This window comes from Liolophura sinensis, chromosome 8, assembly GCF_032854445.1.
Source record: "Liolophura sinensis isolate JHLJ2023 chromosome 8, CUHK_Ljap_v2, whole genome shotgun sequence".
NCBI lineage: Eukaryota > Metazoa > Mollusca > Polyplacophora > Chitonida > Chitonidae > Liolophura > Liolophura sinensis.
The window spans coordinates 50,379,572-50,406,088 of NC_088302.1; the positions used below are offsets into that span (position 1 = coordinate 50,379,572).

Here is a 26,517-nt window from a genome sequence, read left to right on the forward strand (position 1 = left end):
ATGAGCAAGACTTGAAGTCGCAGCGATCTCATTGAAAAGAGACTCCTGGGTCATTGCGCCACGCTGGTGTGCTACCCCCCTCGGCCACTGAGGCCACCGTTAGATTACTCTAGAATGTTATTATCAGACAAATATTTCCAACAAAAGAACGAAAGAATTCTGCTTTGAAAAAAAGGTAATTAAAATTGGCACATGAACACATTAAATATAGATCTGCATTTACAATAAAGAAGTACGCATATTCTAAATCCCCTTTTTTGTTATAGAAGGGCTAGATATGAGGTCAGACATGTCCCACCAATTCAAAACAAACTAAGTCAGGGCCAAGGTCTAGGAAATGCCAATGTATTAATGTTATTTTACTTTCCAGGGAAAGTCTAAGAAATACCAGGGCATTAATGATATCATTTAGATTGCCAGGAATTCTTCTTATCTCTCTGAATGTCCAAGTGGTCTAAAGTCAACACGAGGAACAAAGCGGGCGGTTACTCCTTGGCACAGGGTGGTTTGATGCCCAGCCAGGGACCAGTGAGCCAGTCAGAGAGGTCCGGGGAGGGGAAAAGGTGCCCTTTCTCACCTGTCACACAGGTGTTAATGCTCTTAATTATTTGTCCCGAGATCAACCGCTGTGCAGAAGAGAACCTAGTACTGCCCAGTACAGGTGACGTAACTCCATTACCCGAACTGGATGAGTCTATTTACGCTTAGGTTTACTGATTGAAACTACACATAATCAGGATTGAGCATGGCCAAAGGAGCAAGCGGGTAAAACCTTATCTATACATACTGCGAGCTGAACACTAATTTAGTAATGGGATTTTGAATGCATGGCAATAACAAAACCAAAGAATCAACATTCTGATTGCCAAGGGCAAAAAGAATTTGATTAAATGTGTGCATTATTTCCCAAAACCCATTTCCATTATTGTTTGCGTAACTTTTTGAAACCCTTCTACAAAATCATTTCCTGAATACAGCATTTTGACAAATCAATGTGCCATCTGAAAATAGAAAATCCTGTATTTATCAGTGATATTGACATTCCACATAAATGTCAATAAATTATGCAGGTTTGTGAACAGAAACCATCAGGTTATGTATTAAAACCGTTCTGTCAGTTAATCCATGAAAACAAAAACAAAGTTAAGGACCTATTCTGTAACCTGCTGGTAAAAATTACCACATGTACATGAAACCAAATCATCAAGTTATAAAACTATGATGTAAAAGGGAACAATTAATCCTAACTTTAATTGATACTATTCCTGCTAATCAACTGTACTGATCAGTGACTACAGCATACCCTACTGTTCATGAGCACATAATGACACTAATATCTCACTAATTGTTTTCCCACACAGTTGTCCATCAGGTCTATTTACATGTTGTTAATATTCATGAGCTCTTCTGATTACTATTAAGGGGGTCTCTCAACAAAAATAGCAGGATCATTGACGCACTAAAACTACTGCTTGTCATTTACACACCATCTCTCAATATCAGGATCATTTTCACACTAATACTACTGCTTGTCATTTACACACTAATACTACTGCTTATCATTTACACACCATCTATCAATTGTGAGCTATGACATGCTGTATTTCCTTGACTTGCATGATTAAAAAAAGGCTGATGTGGTGACTATGATTTATTTGAACTGGACATGAACTCACGCACATGAAAACACAATGACCAACCCATGGCCTTTACAAGGTCGATTTTTGACCTTAAAAAAGGACTTTTCCAAAAACTTTCCCTGGGCAAAGTTAAGATGAATCAGAAGAAGATTTAGCTCTTTGGCACCATATGTTGATGGTTTTGCATCCAGAAATTGAAATTTGTTCTTTCTTTTTCCAAAAATTTAAAAAAAAAGTGTCATTTTGCAAATAAAGACAAAAAATCTGGATATACCTCGGCCAACTGTCTTACCTGCAGTATATTATTGTATAAATATTGTTCACATGTATTATTTTACGTTTATTACCTTAAAGCAACCCAGGGGAAGAAAAGCTCACCTCGATCTGTGGCCATGACTGTGAACTCGTATGCCTGTTTCTCCTCAAAGTCAAGTTGCTCTGACACACATATCTGACCAGTGCCATTTCCAATGGTGAACTCCGCTGGGACATCAAAGCCGAGGTTGGTGGGGATACTGTAGGACACCTGGGCATTAACTCCACAGTCTGGATCAGTGGCCCTTACCTGTTGGGTAAAAAGATACAAATTGAAAAAAGGCATAATATCATATCACTTGCACTACACAACGGAAAGAAGCGACGGGAGAGCATGGCATGAGATAAATTTTGGGGACATCACTTGAACCTTGTCAAGTACTTATAACAAAGCTCAGGACTGGAGTCAACAGGTTGGAAGGATTTCAATATTTAACCACTTCTTTTTTACCTGCCTGACCTAACAGCTAAGAATAGGTCAGAATGAAAATCTACATATTGAAATAAATTCACATATGTGATTTTTTGACTACAAAATTTGGCAAACATGAATTTCTGTCTGTGAAAAGAAAAGAAAAAAATTTAAGCTCATCCAGTACGGAAAGCATAATGGCACATACACACGTGTACATACGTTCAAAGCATGACTTGGTGTAGACAATATCAACGTCCCGCCACATTTGACTGTCCTGTCAAATGGGGTATGGCAGTGAGGCAATGGGAGTATAGACAGGGTGTCATAAGTACCCAACAGTTGTAGGTTTATTACAGACAACAGACCACCTGCCATTGTAACCACAACAAAGACATTTACCATTATCTATACGAGTAAACACACAAAGGCCCGTTCCAAATAGCATGTGTTTGTTCGCTCTACCCAAACTCTTCAGGTGCCAAAGAGATTATCCCTGAGCCAGGTAATCCCTGTCTAATTTTCTTGGTCACGACTTACAAACAGGTCTGTTACCCAGACGGTCCGAGTCTCAGCGCCCTGCAGATGGCTGTTGACTTAGCAAGCCGACTCATCATTACACCAAAAGGCTAGTAATGAGTTAAAAGGGAACACGGATCTTCACTTTTCTGCTCCACAAGTTACTAGTTGACAAGAGCGTGTGGTGAAAAAAGTGAGAGAGATCAAAGGGTGGTTAGTGCTCAGGTACAGATACTCAGAGAGTATTATGCCTATTCATGGGTTGTAGTTGGGGATTAGCATATAGGTAAAGTACATGTATTATACTGACGAATAGACACTGACGGGCTCACGAAACGGGCATTACCAAACAAATGAATTATGATTAAATGTACAGCTGTCCATGTATGCATATCTAACTTTCTTTGTAAACAGAAATAACTGCGCCTATATTGGATAATGGATACCACACATTCCACAGTGTTATTGCCTAGAAGTTTTCGGGCTTGCGATTTTTCACACCTGCCAATTAGTTATGCAAGTTGTGTTGCACCGCAGGTTTCACATTCGTCTTTGTTTGCTTTAAACTTTTGCAGTTATCAGAGAATGCCTGGCACCTCTAGCATGATGTTTGTTAGAAAAGCTCTGCTAAGTGCCTTACTTATTTCATGTCTTTTAAGTAAGGAACTTGACAGAGGTGTATTATAGTAGCCCCTGTGTGTGATGATGATGATGTCTGGGGTAATACACAGCTACGGCCAGTTTGTCAGGGAGGGGGTGTATAGAACGTCACAGGTAACATAGCCTTGTGATACCTGAGCACGGGTGCAAGACACACAGCAAGACACAATCTTCACTAGAGCTCCATCCTGGTGGTCTACAATCACTTTACAAGGTTTTTATATATATATACACACACACCTCCGTATCATTGATTTATCAGAGTTAATGTTTGTACCAACACGTACTTTGTCCAAAAAACACACATAACAAACACTGAATACAAAGAATGAAACGTTCCACTGAAGTGGTTTTTACTGGCATGTGTGTTAAAAGTAAATCATTTCTACCCAGTTCTGATCTATATCTACCGTAAATATGCATCTGCTTGAATGGTTTCAAATACATTCTCAACTCTTTCACGTTCATGTGAAACTTCTCTTTTGGCAACAGTAGCAGCTACATGCACATGTACCAATACTTTCTTTAGTAGCCTTGAGAAGTGAAGGTACATGTAACACTTGCATAGTTACAGATATCACACACTGCATTTCATGGCCACGTTTCTGTGCCAGACACAAACCAACCCTACCCTACAAAGTAGCATCTCCTAATTAAATCAGGTAATGTTACACTGGCCAGGTTCACACTGGTGCTTTACTCCTCAAAGGGCAGTTGGTTTGCTTTGTTAAGAAGGTATCAAATAAACTGGGCAGCAGAGAGTACTGTTAGAGCACATTGATATTAGACACCCTGACCAGAAGGATCAGATGATCCAGATGCTTCACAGTCAATGGAGACCTGTCAAACACTCTCAATAACAACATCTCTGTGAATGGACCAAAGAAACTAGAGTTTACAGCCCAGGTAAGGCAGACCCTCACTACCTCAGGGTCTAAGAATCTGCTACCAGTCAATTTGTTCAATTTACACCCTGCCATGCTGCGCTCCCCAACAGTTCTGTTGAGAGAGAAGTCAGCAGAGCAAAGCAATTTGTGCCAGAACTCATCATGACTAACATGTGGTATGCTGAGCTGCTTTAGTACAGCCCTGGGTATCTGTCAAATGCAGGGACTCAAACTGCTCTTAGACTAACCCACTAGCAGGCTCTAAGTCATTTGATACTGTCTGCATATGTTGCTGCTACCAAATTCCAGCATTCCATAGCTACTAGCCCACAGCACTGTACATTCTGTCTTTGGTTGTTTACAGGGTCTTGTGGAACAGATTTACATGGCTGAGGGTCAGAGACATGGCCTCTAGCTCACTCATTCTGCCTGTCCAACCTCAACATCCCCTGAAAACCCTGCCAGAGCATTCAGATTTCATGTACACCAGGAAGCAAACAAACCCAGTCGCTGGAATATTGGCCTCTAAATAGATAGAACCACAGGAGCCATTCGGAGAATGTTTGGGTTGCATACAGCTTTTCTTAAATATTTAAATTTCCCCCAGAAGTTCCCATTGTCATCTGGTGAGAGTAGGCTAGGACACAATCAGATTTTGAATTAATTCATCTGAGTGGAGCCGCCGTCCTTGCTCTGCGAGTGTTTAGCATTCTGCGCAGGATTGTGTCATTCCCATTGTTGTGCAACCTGTTTGTCCATCGGATTCCAGTTCACAAGAACACCCCTGACTGGCCCAGGATACCCCTCAGCTTTACCTTCCCCCGGCCACCATGATCAGCCAAACAAGGCCAATAACCCAAGCTAATTTTCAAAAATCTGTCTAATGTTTAAATATTGGTCATCATATGGAGAATTACTCAGATGGGAATGCTGGAGACTGATTGTTTAAGCTCCTGTCAGTTTGACTGATGCATGACAGCAGACAACAGCAATGTGAGAAGTACAGTAGGGGGAAGAGGGGAAGGGGTACAGGTACATGTACTGGTTAGACAGACAGAGGGCACTGAAAGCACAGGTTATCCACTGGGGTACACAACAGTGGGCAAAGCTGTCAAACAGCTCATCAATTGAATCAGAAACATAGACGATTTCAGGAATGTAGAACTTCAAAAACAAACACCACCGTTAGAAACTTTCTTACAATTTTTTCCCAGTGAAACAAATGTAATAGAAACGTAATAGGCACAAAATTCAACTTTTCAGCATAAAGTGTCAGACAGGACTATATGAATGCACATGTCTTGCATGCAAATTTTCAAAATATGAAGTTAACACTCTAAAAATATCACAAATACATGATCTTAGACATGCCAGTCAGACGCCCGTTTTTAATTGCCTGAAATAAACAGGTATTTGTATCAAGGAGGAATGATTTGTTAACTGCATCTCTCAAGATCATCATCTGACATATGTCTGATAAGCCAGTCTAGACGGAACAATCCATATTTCTTTGTCTCAGAAGACCCGGCAACGTGGTATGGCCAAAATGTGGTCAATGAGGTAGTAAACCCCAATCATGCATTCACTCACAAGACAGGTTATAGGGACAACGTGTCTGCTACCTTTTCTATAAAAACACCAGATATTGCCAAAATCTCAGCCAAATGAATCATCGAAACAAGAAGGCACAAGAAACTTGGAAAGATAATTCTTGTCATCTTTTCCAGGCCTAAGTTTTTGGCATCATCTGAAGAATATCTGGTACCAATAATGGTCTATAATATTGGATTTTGCATTAACGGCTCACCAGATTTACCCATATGCAACATTCAACACTTCAGGCAGCACCAGTGATACTAATATTGTAACTTTATAGCAAGTCCATTAGTGTCAATATAGTCTTTGATTATATATGCAGAGAGTCCAATGCCACTGCATTTCAACTGAAATTTAGAAAAATGCACATTCAGAATTGCTTAAAGGTTTTAAAATGATGCATTTGATGAGAACCACTTAGTCTATCTCATACATGATTAATCAAACTTCATAGCAAAATGGTGCTATCTCGCAGATGAATCAATTGGAATAAAGCAAAATGATGCTATAAGCTTGATGAATCAATCGGAATAAAGCAAAATGCTTCCAAAATGCTAAACTTTATGTGAATAAAGTAAATCATCTAAACCATTTTGTCCATCCTGCACAGTAGGGGTGGGTCTGGATCTGTGATCTTTGGCTCAGGGGATATACTTTATGGTGTAACACTGTATATGTGGATGAGAATTTCCTGCCTTCTCTGCCAATCTCTCAGATGCTGGCTTTAACACAGCATCTGGCAGCCATTACCTCACACTGTAAACAGTCTAATGGCTAAAGAAATCAGACCTGAAATCTGTCTTGTCTAACATCAATATTTAGGCCCTATCCATGGGCACAGGCATTGCATCTCTCTATCTTTTTAGCCAGAATTTTGTGTGAGAACTGATATACAGGATCAATTTCAAAGCTGCTCAGTAGGTAGTTTTGGCTGAGACTGTATTGGGGGGAGGGTGGGGTAGGGAAGAGGAGTGTGAGGAAGTGAGGGGGGTCTGAGAGAAGGGGGACGGGATATTTATCCCCATGGACTTCCCTGAGGACTTTTTAATTCCCTACACCTCTGCCAATCAGTAACTGTAAATGCCTTTTTATTTGCGGGCATAAACTTTCAGGGATTTGGTAAAAAGATACATTCGCAGGAATCAGCTTTCGCTGATCTTAACAAAATTTTTTTGGGCAACTCTTAAATGAAAATCAAACTTTAATACAGAAACATCAAGTAATAAAACAACTCAAGCATTCAAGTAACAATGTTATCATTTAAACTTGTTTGTACCTGTAAGATGTCACAAAAATTCTATACCATTCAGTAACTTTATCAGACAAAGGAAGTTAATCCTTTTAATCTTTGGAAGACGAAGCTGTTGCCTGCTGTGGGAGCAAATATTTGTGTCACTCACTTCGGGATTAAATGTGATATAAATAAATCCTACTGTTTAATTCTCATGCATCAGCAGTGTGAATGAAACTGAGTGAACTGTGACAGATTTAATGAGTAAATTTCTCAGAAATCATCATTATGAAAGGGAAGTTTGAAGTGTGGAAACCCCAAAGCAATGTATCGAGCGCGTCAGAAAGTTGATCTCACTAGAAGGCAAGTACAGTCGATAAAAAACAGCCTCTCTCATCGTATGTATCACGTACACACGCCCAGTACAAACTATCGATTTTTATGTCTCTAACTGCGGCAATACATCAACAACAACAACGACGTTGCAACGTGGCGATGCTTGGATGGAGCTAAGCGTCCTTAAAAGAAAGCCAGATTAACTGATGATCAATTAAGCTGGATTTGTTAAATTAGATATTTTTAATTAACGTGTCTAAAAAAGTACTAGGACTGTAGTGCTTGTTAACGAATCTATAACTGTAAGGCATGCAACATTAATAAATTGCCTACATGGGTTTTATATTCGATGGCACTTATTTCTGCGGAAATGTGTTTGCTGGGAAATCTGCGAAAGTTAGTACCACACGAATGAAAAGACATTTACAGTGTCATATGAACCCACAGCAAGTATATATTATTTAAAGAAATATTTAAAAAAAAACCTCTACAAATTTCTACAATCTTTGCCATGCATGTGCTTTACTTGACCTCTAATCAATGTATAATACACATTTTCCACCGTTATCTTTATTGATACAAAACTGAAATTGCTTTGCATGCAATAACCTCACCTTACTCCCACAATGATACCACAGCCAAATCACAGTTTTTTTTGTTCATTTAAAACAAATCTTCTCACCTACACATGGAATCTTCATGTATGTATTTTGAATTTTATCATATATACATAGAAATCTTGGAAAATATAATGTACATGTATCCCCCATGGCGGTAACCTGGCTACAAGCACAACACACACATCATCAACTTGTACATTTTGTGTATGTCTGTTGCTTCACTGATGTACTGGATTTGTGTAACCGTTTTTATTAACTATTTAGTGCGTGTATCAACTGTAATTTTTTTTTTTCTGCTCCTTATGTAAGATGTAGACCTAAACTTTTTTCTGATAAGAATCAGGAATATATGTTGACGTTTAACTGAATGCACTTATTAATAAATGCCACCTGAGTGATACAACCACTTCCTGTCATGCCCCAGTACTCTGGTGATACCTGTGAAGGTTGCCAGTCTCATCCCTGCCTCACACTGGCATGTTTTTCAAGTATCTTAACAAGCCCACGTAGTCTAAGAATACACTGGAGTACAGCTATGAGCTTTGACACCCTTGACTTAGCACAGAAAGATATGAATGAGTGAGATATACGAATATGTAAAGGCAGCTACCTGTATAAAGTTACTAATAGTTTGACTTGGTGACACCCTGTTATTACCTCTCAGGTGTTTCAGGATGCTGTGGGTATATAAGGTACTACACTAGACCAGCCAGGTAAATCATACCTGTAGCAGACAAAGGTGACATTCAGTCTCCTCTAACCACAGCCACATGAAGAACCAGGTATGAAAAGGCCATACCATCAAAACCAAATTGATGCATCATCAAAATGGTAATTGTTTATGGCAATGTCCTTTTGAAGTGGAAGTAAGAGCGAGTAAAGCACATACCTAACACCACCTGTCACCTTTATGACTGTGCGCTAATGACCCACTGACTCACACAGCTGAACTTGTCTTGCACCCAGGCACATACAGTATGGCTACTGGCTAAACATGTATACACTAAATGTAACCTGAAGTGTGCGTAACTTACAAATTGTGTCATGAAAGAGCAACACTTAGTGCGCTTTATGCATTTATTGTTTACTTGATTTGAGACAAAACTACACTGGTTGGATTTGCCAATTTCAGGGCTTCACAAAAAGTATCATTTTATTAGTCTACACAAAATAATGTTTTCAGAATTTGCTTGAATAAAAACTTTGCAAACATGCGAAAAGGTTGTTACAGAATTTTAGTATGTGAATTATAAGGTAAGTGATTAGACCAATATTAAACTGAGCAAACAAGATACATGAGGAATGCTACTATCCTTCACAATATCTAGCTTTTGACAGCACAAATTCAATTTGCCTAATAGGATGTGTGTTTCCTGACGAAAAACATACTTTTAAGATGTGGACAGTAAACAATAAAACCACACTTAAAACATTCCCTTTCATATATTTTCTCTGGGATTTCAGAATGCTACCAACTGTCATGTAGCCCTAATTATTTTTAAAAATTGGGTTATTATTTTCAACCCTTGAATTATAACTACTCAAAGGCTCATGTCTTGTTGTTCAAAGGCTTTTTGTAAGAAATCTGAACATCTATGACCCATTCATCCAAGCTTACATCAAAGATAAAATAATTCATTAACTATAATGAGAGATGTACATGTAGTATATATGAGCTTACATGTAACTGACACATGACTTCATTAGCATGAAATAGATGTAAGAGCTCAAACATGGAATTCTCTGGGCACAAGATCACAGCGGAAGTCACGTAATTTGTCAGATTTATCCAATCAAGTCCTAAGTTACATGCAAATTATGTGTTAATGAGATGACTACAACACATGTAAGTTACAATTATAGCATTACAGTTTTAATCCCAGATCACAAATTCGTCTACGGGTATCTTACATTCATATCTACCAGAGCTGAATTGGTATTCAGCTGAATGATGGATAGCTGTCTTGAAGATGTAGTGATAATACCCCTGTACTAGATGGCAGGCAGACGCCCGGTATCCTTTAGCACAGAGATCTAAATTACATTGACAGCTCTATTTAGGCTAGCCCCATGTGCATACAAAAAAGTGCTTGCTTTCTCTGAGGTAGATACACATAAATACATACATCTTGGGCTGGCCCTGGGGTTTATAAGGGACATTTTCTGATAAGTACCTATAAATCAGGTTATACACCCCAGCTTCCCAACATGCCTTAGGTCTGCTTCAGAACCGGGTGTTGACACTTGACCCCGCCCCTCCTCTCCACCCTCACATGTCTGGGCTTTATAGAACTCACTCTATAGTGAGTGCAATACTTCAGTTTCACTGCTTCTATATGCTCTTGTGGTATAATCAGCCTCCACAAACACATTTTGCCTATGATTTCGTTTTTTCCCAAAAAAAGTCTGGAAAAAGCCATCTTTGAGCTATTTTAAAATTCCCTGTAGTATTCTCCACTTTGTACCATCATTATGCACACCTTGAACTTTTATAAATAAACCCTGCTGTGTTCTTATCTTGTAACTGATCAGGTGAAGTGAAGCGAAGCAGGTACATTCAGCTTGTTACTGCTGAACAGGTACATGAAGCAGACAGTAAGGCATACCTGTAGAAGGGTATACATGTACACATCACTCATTAATCATTTACCTGCTGTCACCTGTGTGTGTACATGTGAAGGAATTATTAGCAACAGGGTCACCTCTTGGTAGTCAACCTCGTCATCGTGGCCACCAACAGATATCTGGTCTAACTCCTCATCCTCTTCACAACTCGTGAAGCAGCAGTTATCTATGATATTGTTGTCTGTCAATGAGCAGTACTGCACATGCAGTACCCTAAATCCTCAACCTTTTGGCATATGAAAGAACAACTTTCAGTGCAATTTATGGACACTTTTAATTTGATTTCGGAGATGAAAAAATATTGCTTGGATTGGCCAGTTTCAGTGCTTCACAAAAAGTATAATTGTATCAGTCAACATAGAATAATGCCTTCAGAGTATGCTTGAATAAACACCTAGCAAACATGTGAAAATGTTGAAGAATTACTGTAAATCATTACAGTATTAGAACCATATCGTGGCAGCATTGTGTTAGTGCCATGAAACAGTATCATCTTCCACACAAAGTCCACTTGTAATACAGACTAGATAATGTACATCCAACCTCCTCACGTTATCATGGTTACTTTTCAGTTGTGGAGATGGACTATATATACATAGGTTTATGTACAAAATAAAATCGTTCATGGCATAGGGTTAATGGATGACTTTTTCTGTGGAAAAATGACCAGAACAAACAACACAAAAAGGTGAATCCATAGACACATGCACCAAGTCTGAAATCATCACTGTAACCTGTTTACTTGCTCAGTATCATGAGTCGTTGTGTCTGGGTACTGCAGGGCAAGGGCACCACCCCCACTGGTAGAGGCAAGGGAACCCACCCCCACTGGTAGAGGTACCTGGTCAGGTGTAGACAAGCCCCGATCAGCAGGCTTCGCACAGGTATACAGGTAAGCTGATAGAGATGTTTGCACAGATGTAATAACAACTGTATTGTTTAGGGGAGGGGGACAGTTCCGACAGCTCAGCCCAAGACTCACATGCCCTGCTGTTTATTTGTCTCGCCCCTGAGAAGTTGTACAGAGAGCTGCTGCAAGCAACAGAATCTATCAGCATGAAATCCACCATATCCAGTCAGAAAGGGAGGCAGTGGCAAAACGCATGCAAATTCAATTAATTTAAGAGCTCTTAACAGATTCTACTTATGCACGGAAAGGTAAATATTCCATTTCAAATTCTAAAGGGTCAATGAAGAATTTGCCAAAATATGATCAGTCATTTTTCGTGCTAAATTTATGTCTTCATGCTATAATGATTTTAGAAAGAAATTCAAACAAATGAACAATAGTAAAAACCAACAAAATAACTTTTTTTTTTCTCACTAAATAAAAATGATGAAAGCAAAAGGTTTATCTTTACCTTATGAAATATTCAGCTCTGGTATAGTCAAGCCTTGTTGTAAGCACCCTCCTTTGTATGGGGGAAGCTTTGGTGTAAGATACATGCACATGGGTAGCAAATGATGTTCCTAGGCTAGCAGACTACCATATAGAATTACCTTCTGCTGATACTTATCTTCAGAAAAAGTTAATTTGACTAATCTTAAAAATCTTATTTAGATATAGTATCTGTGTCCCATTAACACTAACCTGCCATCTTTGATCTGACTCCCCATGGCTATCTGGCTACAGCAGATCACCCAACCCTCCAAGACCCACACCCACCCTCACCCTACCCCCTCACATGTAACAGTAGGAGCTGTTGACTTTACCACATCCTCTGAACATCTCATTAGCTCTGGTATGATCTCCATGTACATGTACTGTCTCCTGGGGTTAACCTTTTTTACCCTGCCCACATACCAACCCCTCACCACCCCCAGGGGCCCTTAAGTTACAGTCTGTCCTACCTACCCACTCACAGCTGAACAAACCCAGACCAACAGTATACTGCCCACTGGAATCATCTTCCGTTTCCACTTCATTCACCTTCAGGATGCTGGGACTTTCAGATCTCGCACATGAAGAGGACAAAGCTGAACAAACATTTCGTCCTGACAGTAACACAATATCAGATCTTCAAATAAATATGAAGTTGATACTTTCTATATCCAATTGTTATCATTAATATTCTGTTAAAATGGGTTCCACATCAGTGACAAAACAACTTAATGAAAGATGATTTGTACTAAACAGTTTCAAAAATGAAAAAAAAAAAAAAGTCATCTTCCTGTCCCAGTTTGTATTTGATCAGAAATACTACATATCATTTCTTTCCATGGTCTCACATTGGTGATTTACTCTGCCAGACCATATTTAATCACATTCTCCGTGTTGTTGCAATATTGATGACAATTGACACAATTCATTATTAAATAATTTAACAGTTATACAGCCACATGTAAAGATTGCACTTACAGTGTTATACCATCAGTCAAAAACAGGTGCCATCAAATGCAATTTATCATAAATAAACTATAAATAAAAAAATCACACCAATTTTTCCCCCACAGAAAAACGCTCCTGGGAAGAAAAAAGTGAATGTCATTGGATACATGATCAACATGGTTTACAACAAAAAGTATATTATTGCCTTTTTTCATCATAAATGCTGGACTTCGCTAAACACAACGGAACATTTTTATCTTCACGCTGTCTGTTTCAGAGCTGCTGATCCCGCCACGGCAATCCATTCATCATTCATACACGGCAGGTGTAGTCTTTTCAGTTGTTATCTTTACATCTACAGGTTAACGAGTTGTTTATTCATCATCTAACTTTAGCAATGGCAGACTAACATGTTAGCTCTGTAGTAGACAAACTGGGCCTGTGAACTGCTGTGTGTCAGGTTCTAACAAACCATTTCCACCTGCATTGATTGATCAAATTGATTCCATCAAGGCCTCACATCCAGGTGATGGTCGTTGGTGAAGAAGGCTTTATTCTGACTCAACATACTTCCGTAGACCTGGACCCCGGGCTGAAAAGGGCGGTTTAAATGCAGGAAAGAACAGCAATTATCATCATGAGGTCTCAATCCATATATAGATGAATATGAGGGCTGGCAATATAGATCAGGTTAAGGCTGGTCACACACTGGCCTTAGCTCACCCTGAAACACATCAAAGACAACTGGCCAGCCATTAACAGCCGGAGAGATGCCACAGATGTTCTGTAGGAACCACAGACATCTAAGCCTGGCCAGTCTCCAGGTGTAATTTGATGTAATTATCAACTGTAGAAAATGCAAATGAGCTTCATGTATGTTCCCTTCAAAAGTGGTTGTCTAGCAAACTCCTTTGTACATGGCTGTCCATTTGTTATTCACTTCAGACTTAACATTACTGTCTCATCGGCTTCTATTACATCTGTAAATTTAGCTCACAACTAAAAGTGCAGGTGTTATTTTACAGGTAAGCCACTGTTCAAGATCACAAGAGCCAAGGGCGACATGTTTGCCATCATTATTAAAAGTAATTTAATACATACACTGAAATAATATAAATGAATGCACGACTCTATATTTACAGGTATTTTCTGGAAACCCTTGTGGAACTGCAAGTTCCTTCATGTTATCTAATTGTGTGTACAACATATATAGGAGCACCTGGGACAAAAGCACTACGATAGCTATATATATTTCAGTCTTCTGTGATCTTCAGGTACTTGCAACATCTATACATTATTTCAAAGCATAAAATACATGTTCATGTACATCTACACAATCAATTTAGTTGACATGACAGTAACTGTGTGTCAAGTGTGTATAGTGTACAGGTTTCAGTGCAGGTAACACATAAGGCTAACAACCCACGCACTATATCTGACCTGACAAAACACTGAGACATTTTTTTACCTGCTGATCCAGTGCGTAAGGTCATGAATACAAATGAGGAGATAAAAGGGCTATTATGGCAAGCTTCTGTACACTGAATTCCATGAAGAAATAATCCTGTTAAAATGCTAATCTGGTCAGAGGGTGAACCTACCTGGATGATGGATATTAAATGACTTGTATTGTCAGGTAATCTCCAATCTGAAAGTCCCTTCATCAAATTAATGCTCACGTTAGGTAGATAAGAAGCACTAAAACAAATAAATACAGGTCAAAAACAAACAGAAAAAATTCACCTATTTTCACTCACAATACAGCTGAAAAAATATCTCGTCAGTTTATCAAGATATTTCTATCTTTTTTTTGTTGTTTCAAGATTAGCTGGTTGAAAATACCAGTACAAAATAACGCTAATTATCTTCAAAGAAAACTCTCAGAATACTTTTTCCATTGAAGGTCTTATAAGAGTTATGTTTGTGGACTGATAGTTTTCTTTACTCATAGATCTCTCTTCCACACAGCACACCGAAATCTTTAATTGTCCTAGTAAAAATGACACAAGAAGCCTACAACTTGGGTGGTCATAATTCTGATAATTTCAGAATTTCACACAAGAAGCAGAGCAAGGGAACTTGTCTGCATTTGCCCACATAAATGTGCATGCAACAATCTGGATAAAGGCTACTAAAATGGATTCTACAAGGCACAAATTATATTTATTTATTTATCTGATTGGTGTTTTATGCTGTACTCAAGAATATTTGACTTGTACGACGGCGGCCAGCTTTATGGTGGGTGGAAACCCACAACCATCCACAGGTTGCTGCAGACCTTCCCACATAAGGGCATAAATTATAAGCCTTTGCATTAAAGAATTGTTTTACATGTTTGCAATAATGAAATTTATGATATTTCAGGTCAATCTTTGTTTATGTTTTCCATATTTGTAGTAAGTGATATCTGTTATATTTCAGGTATATCTGATCTCCAGTTAATAGAAACATACCTGTATAATTATGGATAGTGCGTTCATTTGTGATTTATGTTCTTGATTGGTGTTTTACAAGGGCCAGGTTAATGGGTTGAGAAAAGAAAATACTGATTTCAACAGGTGACTTCACAAGTCAACTAAATGTATTTGTAATTTGTAGCAGAACTCTTTAATCCCCTATGCCAAGAAGGTCTTGTGATCATGAAGCGTTAAGGACTTCTCCGTACAAACTGCACTTCACAATTATACTACAGCAGATCTTCTTTCTTACCCTGTGGAGAATCAGCGCCACACCAAACTGTAGCTGTCAGACCCTGTGTACACACACATCCAACTGAACACCAATGAGCCAGCCAGATTGTCTGAGCATTACACCACTAACGTGACCAGGTAAATACCAACACAACCTTCACCTCTGGGCTCCTTCTAAACCAGAGATTCGCACAAAACACACACTTAGCAACTGATTTTATGAAACTGACACTAAAACCTGCCACTTTGGAATGATGAATGCCTATTTACCAAGCCTTTAGTTGCTGCCGCCACAATGTGTACCTAACTTCAGACAAGTGGCTCGGCTTTATTACGTCAAGCTGTATCCCACTGCAAAATACACCCATAATTTCCCCAAGGCCTTTCAATGCTCTCAACAGAACTACTTCAACATGAGTGTTTAAAATAATACAACAACTAAGCCATTGTTCTCAGCAATAACTGAGCTCAGGAAATCCTGGAGCCAGTATGTTTCAAGCAACAATGCAAGCAAACTATTTCGTATGTACTTTATACGCAAAATGATGTCTAACTGTGGCCATAAAGCCACCTATATGTATTCACAGACCTGCTTTCACAATCTACATATATGTACATGTGTATCAAAAATATTCAAAGTGTTTACTGATGGCAAATACAATGTACATGTATACATAGTTATTACATGTATACATAGTTATACATAGTTATTACATGTATACATAGTTATTACATGTATACATAGTTAGTTATTACATCTAGCAGTAATAAATGAAGAATTATTTTTTTTACCTCATATACCAAACAAACCAAAGCTTTTCATTTATGTTATAACTAGATATATATGTAGCTGAAAAATTCAATTATTCATAATTGATTAGAATCTGGGAGAACTGTCGGACTATTACTTTCAGAAAACACTACTCAGCACCTGAACATATAAACAGGTATGTTTCACCTTGAGTGAGTGATAAATGAAAGTTTGGACTTTTAGATTGTACTTAGCAGTTTTTCAGTCACATGACAACAACTTATTTATTTGATTGGTGTTTAATGCTTGGTCAAGAATATTTCACTTATATGAAGGCGGCCAACATTGTGGTGGGAGGAAACCGGGCAGACCATGGGGGAAACCCATGACCATCGGCTGGTTGCTGGCAGACCTTCCTACGTAGGACTGGGGAGGAGGCCAGCGTGAGCTGGACTTGAACTCAGAGCGACCGCAATGGTAAGAGGCTCCTGGGTCATTGTGTCGCGCTGGCTTGCTAACCACCTCGGCCACGGAGGTCCCCACCGGACAACAAGGGCTATATATGAGTGTACATACACTGAATGATGGAGAATGATGGATCATAATTCAGGTGCAATTTGTAAAGTTCAGACTTCTGATCAACTGATATAGGTATGGAATTTAAACTTCAATAAAACGCCAGCAAAGTGATCAATAAGAGAAGGGTACATGTAGCTGATAACGTCTGAAGACCAGTTGTACATGTACATTATCCAATGATTATGACTGCAGTCATGATGTTATCTTTGATCACCGAGCCAATCAGAAACAGGAACCAGCAACGCAGAGTGAATGTTATCAGCCATCAGACACGACTTGTTTTATCCAACATGACACCAGACCATACAATCACCCCCATGACTCTCACGCAAGCATGAACAGGGCAGGAAAATACCTGAGAGGATTCTAATGTTGTTCCTCAATTTACCCAGCCAAATTGCATAGAGTTACCCTCTGGAAATAATCCTTAGTTACAGCTTTTATCAGGGACTCAAATCAACGGGCATCCCAAGCCTGTCGTTCTGTGAACACAGGAAAACACAGAGGGCAAGCAGTAACACATTTCCAGTGCTATGTTGACTTGAGTTTTGTGTATAGAACATTGCCCTAACAATCAACAGCGCTTATGGCAGCTAGACACGTCCCCCTGTGGTTCCTGGCCAGGGTACACCACGTGCACCCGTATGCCACACAGAACAAAGCCACAGGTTACCTGAGAGCATCCCTAACACCTGCTCAATATACCTACAACCTGTGCCATGTTGTACCATCACCATATCCCACCCGGCTATACTCCAAGTGCAATCAAACTTAAAAGTCAAACCAATATGTTTCCTTCTATAATTAACCCACTGTTAGCTAATTCATCTATTCCCCTGTGATTTTAGCGCCCCTCTCTCTCAAGTGAACACGGCCACAATTGTTTAGCAACCTTGTTTTGGGCTGAGTAGAAGAGCTGGAGAAGGGAGGGACCAATCCCGCCATTATCCGCTCTAACACAGGAGAGCTCCAGCAGCCTTCGGTCTGATCCCATGATCCTACCGCGACTTCGATGGAGGGAGCATTTAACCAGGAAGTGGCAAGTATCTAAACATGTCCTCACAGCATGTCAACAGCACATTCCTGTGCTTATCCCTTATTGCAATGAGCCAATCAAAAGTTGACAGTTCAACAGCTTGAAATTCAAAAATTCTAATTTTGACATTGATAACTATCAAATATTGAATAAAATATTGGGTGTGTTGGCTGTGATGTTTGCAGGCCCAACAGGGAACACAACATGTCCTACATTCTCTATTTGCCAGCGTCTGCCATTAAACCAGGAATAAACAACACTAAGTCCAAGCAAAACTCCACATTTCCAAAGGTCAGTGGAGAGAGAGGGCTGGACCTATTTGTACCTCTATCAGAACAGCTCAGCTCCTGAAAAACTGATGTATCTCTAAGATCATCTACCTAGCCATTCGGGAATTCCTGTGTGTATTTTCACTTTGTACAACTGTTGTATAAATCACAGGATTGCTGTTGTAGATTTTGGCCAAGTTACATGGAGATTAATCAGTTTACATGCAGTTCTTTTTTTATTTTAGTTTTTTTCCTAATTCAGAAATCTAAAGCCTTCCAACAGCAAGCAGTACACATTGCACCACATGGTTGTAAACTCTAAAAAAAGTCCATGCAGTTGTTTTCTATCATCAGAGTAAAACGAGACAGTTACATAGCTTTTCAAATGAAATGAAATCAGATCACTAGAGGAATTACACTTCAGAGATTGGCAAAAATGTCACTGACAACATATTTAAGCAGACTTAACACGAAAACATGGTATTTACATCCCAAGTTTAATCAACGATAACATTTTAGCACCAAAATTTGAAACAAAACCCGAGAAGCCGAATACAAACGTGCCAGGCAACTGGCGGGAGGTGGATTGTGGGTCACACATTCCTGTTAACTGGTTATGGGCAAGCTTCAAGGGGGCGAGAGAGGTGGACAGGACCCGTGATATCCCCTACAGACTGCGTTAGTGGTCAGCTTTGGCCAGACAAGCCTTGACCACAGTAATCAGGCGTGGACTGGAAACATCAGGGTCTCACGGCACTCGGCTTACCACCGCCATGTTAACCCAGCCTGTAATCCCCATTCCACATACTTATCCCTAATGTTACATGTCCGTTGTAGCCCTGTGAGCCTGCCCACAGACACAGTGTGGTCACTACCTGGAAATACCTGAGTGATACCTGAGCAAGTGTGTCACAATCTCAGTCAAGGTGGACACATTTCTGAAAAAATCTGGAACGTTCTCTAGAAACATTTAACTGATAGTTCTACAGTGTCAACCTTGTCACCTATTTAATATTTTTTCCCTTTGAACACCTACAAATAAATAATTCATGTTTTCTAAGCTCAAACCTTATATACAAACACGTTTTTTATAGTACACATAAAATAAACTCATTTTCCAAAATACTATTCTGCAACTTCAACTCTAAAACTCACAAACAGCGCTCACCTTTTTTGGATAGGTACAGATGCGCTTCAACCCAAAAAGCCTGACGGTACAAGTAGATAAGACCTAAAATACATAGTTATCTTCATATCACCACGACAACTGTCACTGTTATTCTTGCAGATCATTGCCCGTTGGACTACAAATAAATGTGCCTAAGATAAACCACAAAAAGCGTAGATTTCTCTGACATAACTGAATTCATGAGCACTTTTTTTTTTTAAATCACCCCTAAACATAAGCTTTTAACATGTATCAATTCTTTCTAGTTATTATTATTATTCCCCTCCCATTCAATCAATTAATGCAGTTTCCTCTTGGATGTTTATTATAGAGATTTGTCTGTAGTATGAGCCATTTCAACATGATCAATCTTCCCATCCACAGTGACCACTTTGTTCAAACTCAAAATGGATTCCTTCCCTCAGTAATTTCAAGATGGTCACGTTAGCATGGAGGAAAATACCTTTTTAAACCAAAACTTTGCATAGGTACTTTAAACACCACTATGCATTTCATAACTAAAACTCATGGAACTACTGATTATTTTACTACTGAAGATAGAGAAAAGTGTTAAACATTTCACTGAGTGAAATCTGCCTTTTTTAAGAAAGGTCTCCTTGCTCTTTGATGTACACTTGATCCACGCCAAATTTTCAGATATGTTGTGGGTTACACCTACATGCAAAACCACTTAAAAGCCTCTTTGTAAAGTAGCAGAGGTAGAAACCCTGGCCCTGTATCTCTTTGTCTGATGATCAAGTTCCCTTTTAGCCCCTTGTTAGACAAGAGTATTTAATCTTCCACAAAGTTAGATTAAATGCATCAATCATTATTGTGACCTGCCAAGAGTCCAGACCAATGAGACCTAGAGGTATATGTACAGTACAACAAAAAAGTGACCACCATACCACACGCATTACTACCGCAGTTGGAATGCATTCCACACGAGTATCACACGCGTGTGGTTTGCTCTGAAACACAGCATATTGACCACACAACAGATCTTACGGTGCGCGTTCCACACGCGTGTGGTATCAACCACACGCGTGTGATAGCCGTGTGATAGCCGTGTGGTTAGTTTTCGGCAGGACTACTGATAGGTTGTGCTGTAATCCGGCAGAAGAAAAAAGGCAACATGGCGAACGACACGCAGAGTGTACCTACTTTCCAGCTTCACAAGATTTCCTACCGTGTACGGTTTCTCATCGCGTTTGTTCTTGGGCCGCTTTTCAACTGGTCACCGACAAAGATTAGAGACGGACTGAAGCAGCGGGGTGTGCGACTTCTCCCATCATTGAAGGCCATATGCCTGTTTGGCAAGCGGTACAGGTAAGCATGACCGAAGTTTAATGTTTAGGCTTCGTCACCTCCACACACACACTGACACACACAAAAAGAAGAGTTCACGTAAATCATTATGTTGTTTCCTGCGGCGTCTCATGCAGTCGGGTGTGTTTGTTCGCGGGATTGCCTCGAGATTAAGTCATAAATGTAGAAGTTGTTGGTTCACCTGTGAACGAAACTGCTATACCTCACATACATGATGTTGGTAAATGTGTCTAAAAAAACAACAACATTGGCTTAGTCAATGCGTCCACCAATGTAATTCCAGATGTAAAACTAATAAGGGTAACGATTATATAATTATGTGATGAATAAATGGCCCAACACTTTCTGTGGTGGAAACATTCTCCACGCTAATGAAGTCTTTATACCACAGTATAATTTGCTTACCCACCTCTGCAACCAGCCGATCCGTGGAGATTTCCTATAGCATGCGGAAAATTCGAATAGCCCTGTTGAAACACCTAATGTTTAAAGCAGATAAAACTCGCGATAATCGCTCAGCTTGATTCCAGTCGGCCTCCTGCTTGAATGCTTCACTAGCAGACCTACCGAGCGATGTTCAGAGCGATGGCATCTGCCGGCGCTGTCAGAGGTCGCGACCCTCGATCTCCTGGCCGAAACTGTCGATGTGTCATGACGTACATGTACATGTACATGTAGTGAAGTTTTCAGGTTTTTCTTTCCAAATAATTTAGGTACATATTTATTTCAAATGCACACACAAAACGTACACGAATATTAGGCGCTTGTCGTGAATAACATTTACACTGGTAAAATGGTTGCATTTTATATTCCGCACTCACTTTCAAACTATCACATTGACAACAACAACAAAAATATTAAATAGTCGTGTTAAACAAGTTCTCTGACAAATAAAAAATTCCAGGTGCACCTAAAAAAATATTAAACACACTGTTGACTAAAAAAAAAGAACCCCTAAACTGTGCGCCCAGAATACTGGTGAAATATTTAGGACTACAATTTTTTCTTATCAATTTAATTCTTCATAATCCTTCAGATTACCATCTCTACATGCATCATAAATACACAATATCAGACATACAGTAAATAGCTAAGCTGAAAATAATTGGGGCTGAGGTGATTAACACATGAGTGCAGCGCAACTCAATAACCCAGGTTCCTCTCACCAGTGTGGTCGCTGTGAGTTCAAGTCCAACTCAATGACTTTCTCTCCGGATATACGTGAACATGCATATAATTATGGGTTTTCCCCAACTGTAACGTTGGTCGCCGACTTATAAGTGAAATATTCTGGAGTATGGTGTAAAACATTAATAAAATAAAATACATCTGAGATTGTGCTATTGTCAAAGTATATGTACATCTTTAAACATTATTTTAAGAAGTTTGGCAATTTGTTGCAGGTATACTAGTTTATTTCATGTGCTCAATGAACTGACATTTTTTTTACAGAACATCTCATAGCTTAGCAGATGGGCACAGATCTGGGAGGCCATCCAAGTTGAAGGTGGCTCATGGCGATGCTCTCGACCACTGGATCCGATGCAATCGGGACATAACCATGGCAGAGCTTCAGCAGAGGATGCTGGATGTTTTCCGGATACAGGTCAGCTCGGAATGCATTCGTTTGCATGTCCGCAAACTTGGATGGTGTAAGAAGCAAACCAGGTAAAGATGGAAATTTATAAATTTTTATTGTGACTGGGCAATTATATATAAACTGTCTCATAAAAACTATGCAGTAAAGTTTTCCATATTATTATTTTACTAGTTACTTTCAGAGGATACTGGTGATTCTAAATGGTTACATGTACATTTCGTATATGGAACAACACGTCAATTTAAAGTTCAAGCTAGAACTTAGAGTTGGTTATCAACCATACAAAAAAAAAACTAGTAAGACTAAAAAATTTTTTTTCTTTTCAGGTACTGCCAAATGGTAAGACGAGAAAACCAGGTCAAAAGGTTGACATACTGTTTAATGTGCTATTCTAATAATGAGGAATTTCAAGATTGTATCTTTTCAGATGAGGCATCCATAGAAGTTATGAGAAGTGGAAGGATGCGATTTATACACAAGGAGGAAAAGACCATCATCGCAAAAGTGTGGAAGCCCAAGCATCCTTTCAAAGTATGACATCAGTCCGAGGGCGTACTATTTATGTAACAGTGAAAATCCTTACAACTGGGGATGCCACATTTTACGAGTAACCACTCATGTATGAACCGATATGAACAAATTAAATTTCCTACACTTGCCTTCTCATTAAACACCAGACGTCATGTACTGGAATTAATAATTTACAGGTTGTTTTGCGTGAAACTCAAGTTTATATAGATATTGGAAGTAATAAATAAGGACATATATATATATATATTATATATATATATAAAACTAATCTGTTTCATGCATGTCATTCACAGGTGCATGTTTGGGCTGGAATTTCATACAGAGGAGCCACAAAGATTCGCATTTTCACGGGAATCATGGACAGCATTGGCTACCAGAAGATTTTGGAAGACATATTAATTCCTTTCATCAAACAGGTTTACAGATTTTGGTTTTTCGTCATAAATCACATGAAGTATAATAATAATTGCAAGCTTGTGAAACGAGCTACAATGGGCGTATGCATATGTCATCTATGTGAATCAGGTTTGAAGTACAAAAAAGCAAATAAATCAAAACTGTTCTTGTATGTAACATTAAACAGCATATACATGTTCAGCTGAAGTGGCCAGATTTTAGTACTATCGGTGATTTTGAATTTACATTATTTTATTTATCATATTCATTATCAAAACGAATTATGAATGCAGGTCTTATTTTTTTTTGTAAATTATTTGTGACAGACTTATCCAGAAGGGCACAGATTCATCCAGGACAACGACCCTAAACACACTAGTAGAAGCACAAAAGGTGAAGAAATAAACCATTTATACAAAGTCACTGTAACACCTTGTCTTGTATGACTTATTGTTGCGAGTGCAATTAAAAAAACTGTGATATATAACTATGTGAAATATCACTTTTATCAGTGAATAAAGTTGTAGTATTTCTCCTTTATACAAGTAAGAACTAAAAATTAACTTCTGCTGTAAACAAATGCTGGTTATATATAATATATATGAAAGTAAGATTTCTTTGACGTGGAGAAATGATGGAATAAAAAGGAAGTGACTTTCTACACCTGCGTATTTTGACTGCAGTTTCGGCTGTTTTGTTCTTATCTAGGAAAGAAAATCTATTCTATTCTATATATATATATATATATATATATATATATATAAACCTTTATAATGTATTTTTATATATTTCTCAAGACATCGAATTTTACATATATTATTATAGAATTTATGAAGTCTCATGGAATCAACCACTGGAGGACACCACCCGAATCTCCAGACCTCAACCCCATAGAGATGGTATGGGCAATGTTGAAGACAAACCTGGCAAAGAAACACAAGCCGCAGACAAAGGATCAGCTTATAGACGGTATTGTAGACTGTTGGCGCAGTATCACGCCACAGCTCTGCAGAAGGTTCATAGATCATTTACGAAAAGTTATTCCTCGGGTCATAGAACGTAATGGGGCTGCATCTGGTTATTGATTGAGTACAATATTTTCTCAATGAACCAGACACATCTCAGATTGTCTTTATGTATATCTTATTCATATGTCAGTATCTTTGTATCTTTTCAGACAGAAGGCAATAGTACAAAGGTACTTGTAGTCTCAAGATTTAAAGTTTAGTTTAGATTTAGTTTCAGTTTTAAAGTTTTCACTACATCCTTTTTTTAAACTTCTTGTTTTATCAACTACCTGTTTGATAAATTGCATCTGCAGCAAAGTTGATGCAATCACCACATGTATTCTGTATATATTTCCATTAAAGGTCAACACAAAACTTTGATCCAATAAATTAATACTTCGTACATTTCATCTCTTTTCAGACAGTGCAGCACACAGGGTATGAACATTAACTGTGAGAAGACTTTTCATCATAAATCTGATTTACATGTAATTGTGGAAATATATTTGTAATCCCTACGCTTTTTCCTGAAAGAGACACTTTCGGTTTTTTGGTGCGGGGGAATATTTTTCACTCTAAGCAACACGAGTTGTCAATAATTAATAACAGGACAGCTGCGTTTTTAACATGCATGGACTACCAAGTGGAACATTTATGTAGTTTGTATAGTGAATCATAACTTGTTGCTTGGAATAAATTGTTGGTTGAAAAAGTATTCTTTCACGTTCAGCTGTTTGTTTGTTTGTGTGTTCTTATCTCACCTCACTCACTCACTCACATTAAACTTTTGGATTTTCTTCACTGCATTAACTTCTGGGCTGTTATGTTCCACCTGTCAACATTCTTTACACTAAGTAATACAACATTATGGTGATAGGAAACCTGGCCTGAAGGGATGTTCTAATGCATGTCATCAGCTGACTATCACCAAGCTGCTAGACACTTCATAGAGTGTAAACTGGCACAAGGAACCATGTAAAAATGTATTAGTGACCCTCCTTTATATGATTCTGCAATAAATCTACCATCCAGGTTCCAGGGACTGGTTCAATCCAGAACTAGACTTTCCTTCTAGGTTCACCAAGTTATAACATGCTTAGAGTTTGAAAGGCAGGACAAGATACATTGCCAAATTCCAGCATAAACTGTTAAGAGCACTCTGGAGGCAATGGAGAAGACGTAGGAATTAACTTGCAATCACAGATGTTGGGCGCAGCCGCAGTAAGATATGCATTCATTGGAATTTGAAGATACTGATATGAAAACACTAAAAGACAAAACCACAGTTAAATAAAGTACACGTCTTAGGTCAGTTCATGTTGATTTCTACACACATTATTTCAACCCCAAAAAGTACAGAAATAGATGTTGAACTACATGCATATAGATGTTGATTGGGGGAATATAGCAAAAAGACCATGTTTTAAATAGTGTACTTTTTTTAAATGTGGCCATAACGTGAAGAAACACAGTAAAGTTCACTCAATCTTGTAACATTTATAATTTATTTAAAACAACAAAATGAAAAGTTGAACAATTTATTTATATATTTAAATATTTTACAATTAGTTATAAATATTTTATTGCACTATTATAAATACTGTTTAAATAAAAATTTCAGTTATATACAAATCTTATATAATAATAAATTAAACAATAACATTATTTCCCCCACCCCCCAACCCCCCCTTTTTTTTTTTTTTTTTTTTTGGACAGGGCGGAGGACAGAGACTGTAAGGCAAGAATTGGCCAAGACAGCATTTTTTCAGCAATACCTTGACCAATAGGAAACCAATTTCATGGAGGAAAATAACTTATTGAGGGAACCAACTTGTTGGAGGGAATTGAAATATACCATTTATTTTTTTTATAGAATCTACCACATTTTTATGTGGTAAACTCCAGCAGCTTAAGAGGAAACCAAAATGACATTAGGGTTGGAAAAAGGAGCAGCTTGGCAGATAATTCTCATTATCACCGCACAAAAACAG

At 38.5% G+C, this 26,517-nt stretch overlaps 1 protein-coding gene across 2 annotated transcripts in view; it reads right to left on the minus strand.

Annotated features, from left to right (window-relative positions):
• Positions 1-26,517, minus strand: part of LOC135472511 (protein dachsous-like) — an 83,983-nt gene that overhangs the window by 18,336 nt on the left and 39,130 nt on the right. For both annotated transcript variants that reach the window (XM_064752039.1, XM_064752037.1), the window contains exon 3: positions 2,019-2,205. In XM_064752039.1, the coding sequence (XP_064608109.1) occupies positions 2,019-2,205 (187 nt within the window). The remainder of the gene's footprint in view (positions 1-2,018; positions 2,206-26,517) is intronic.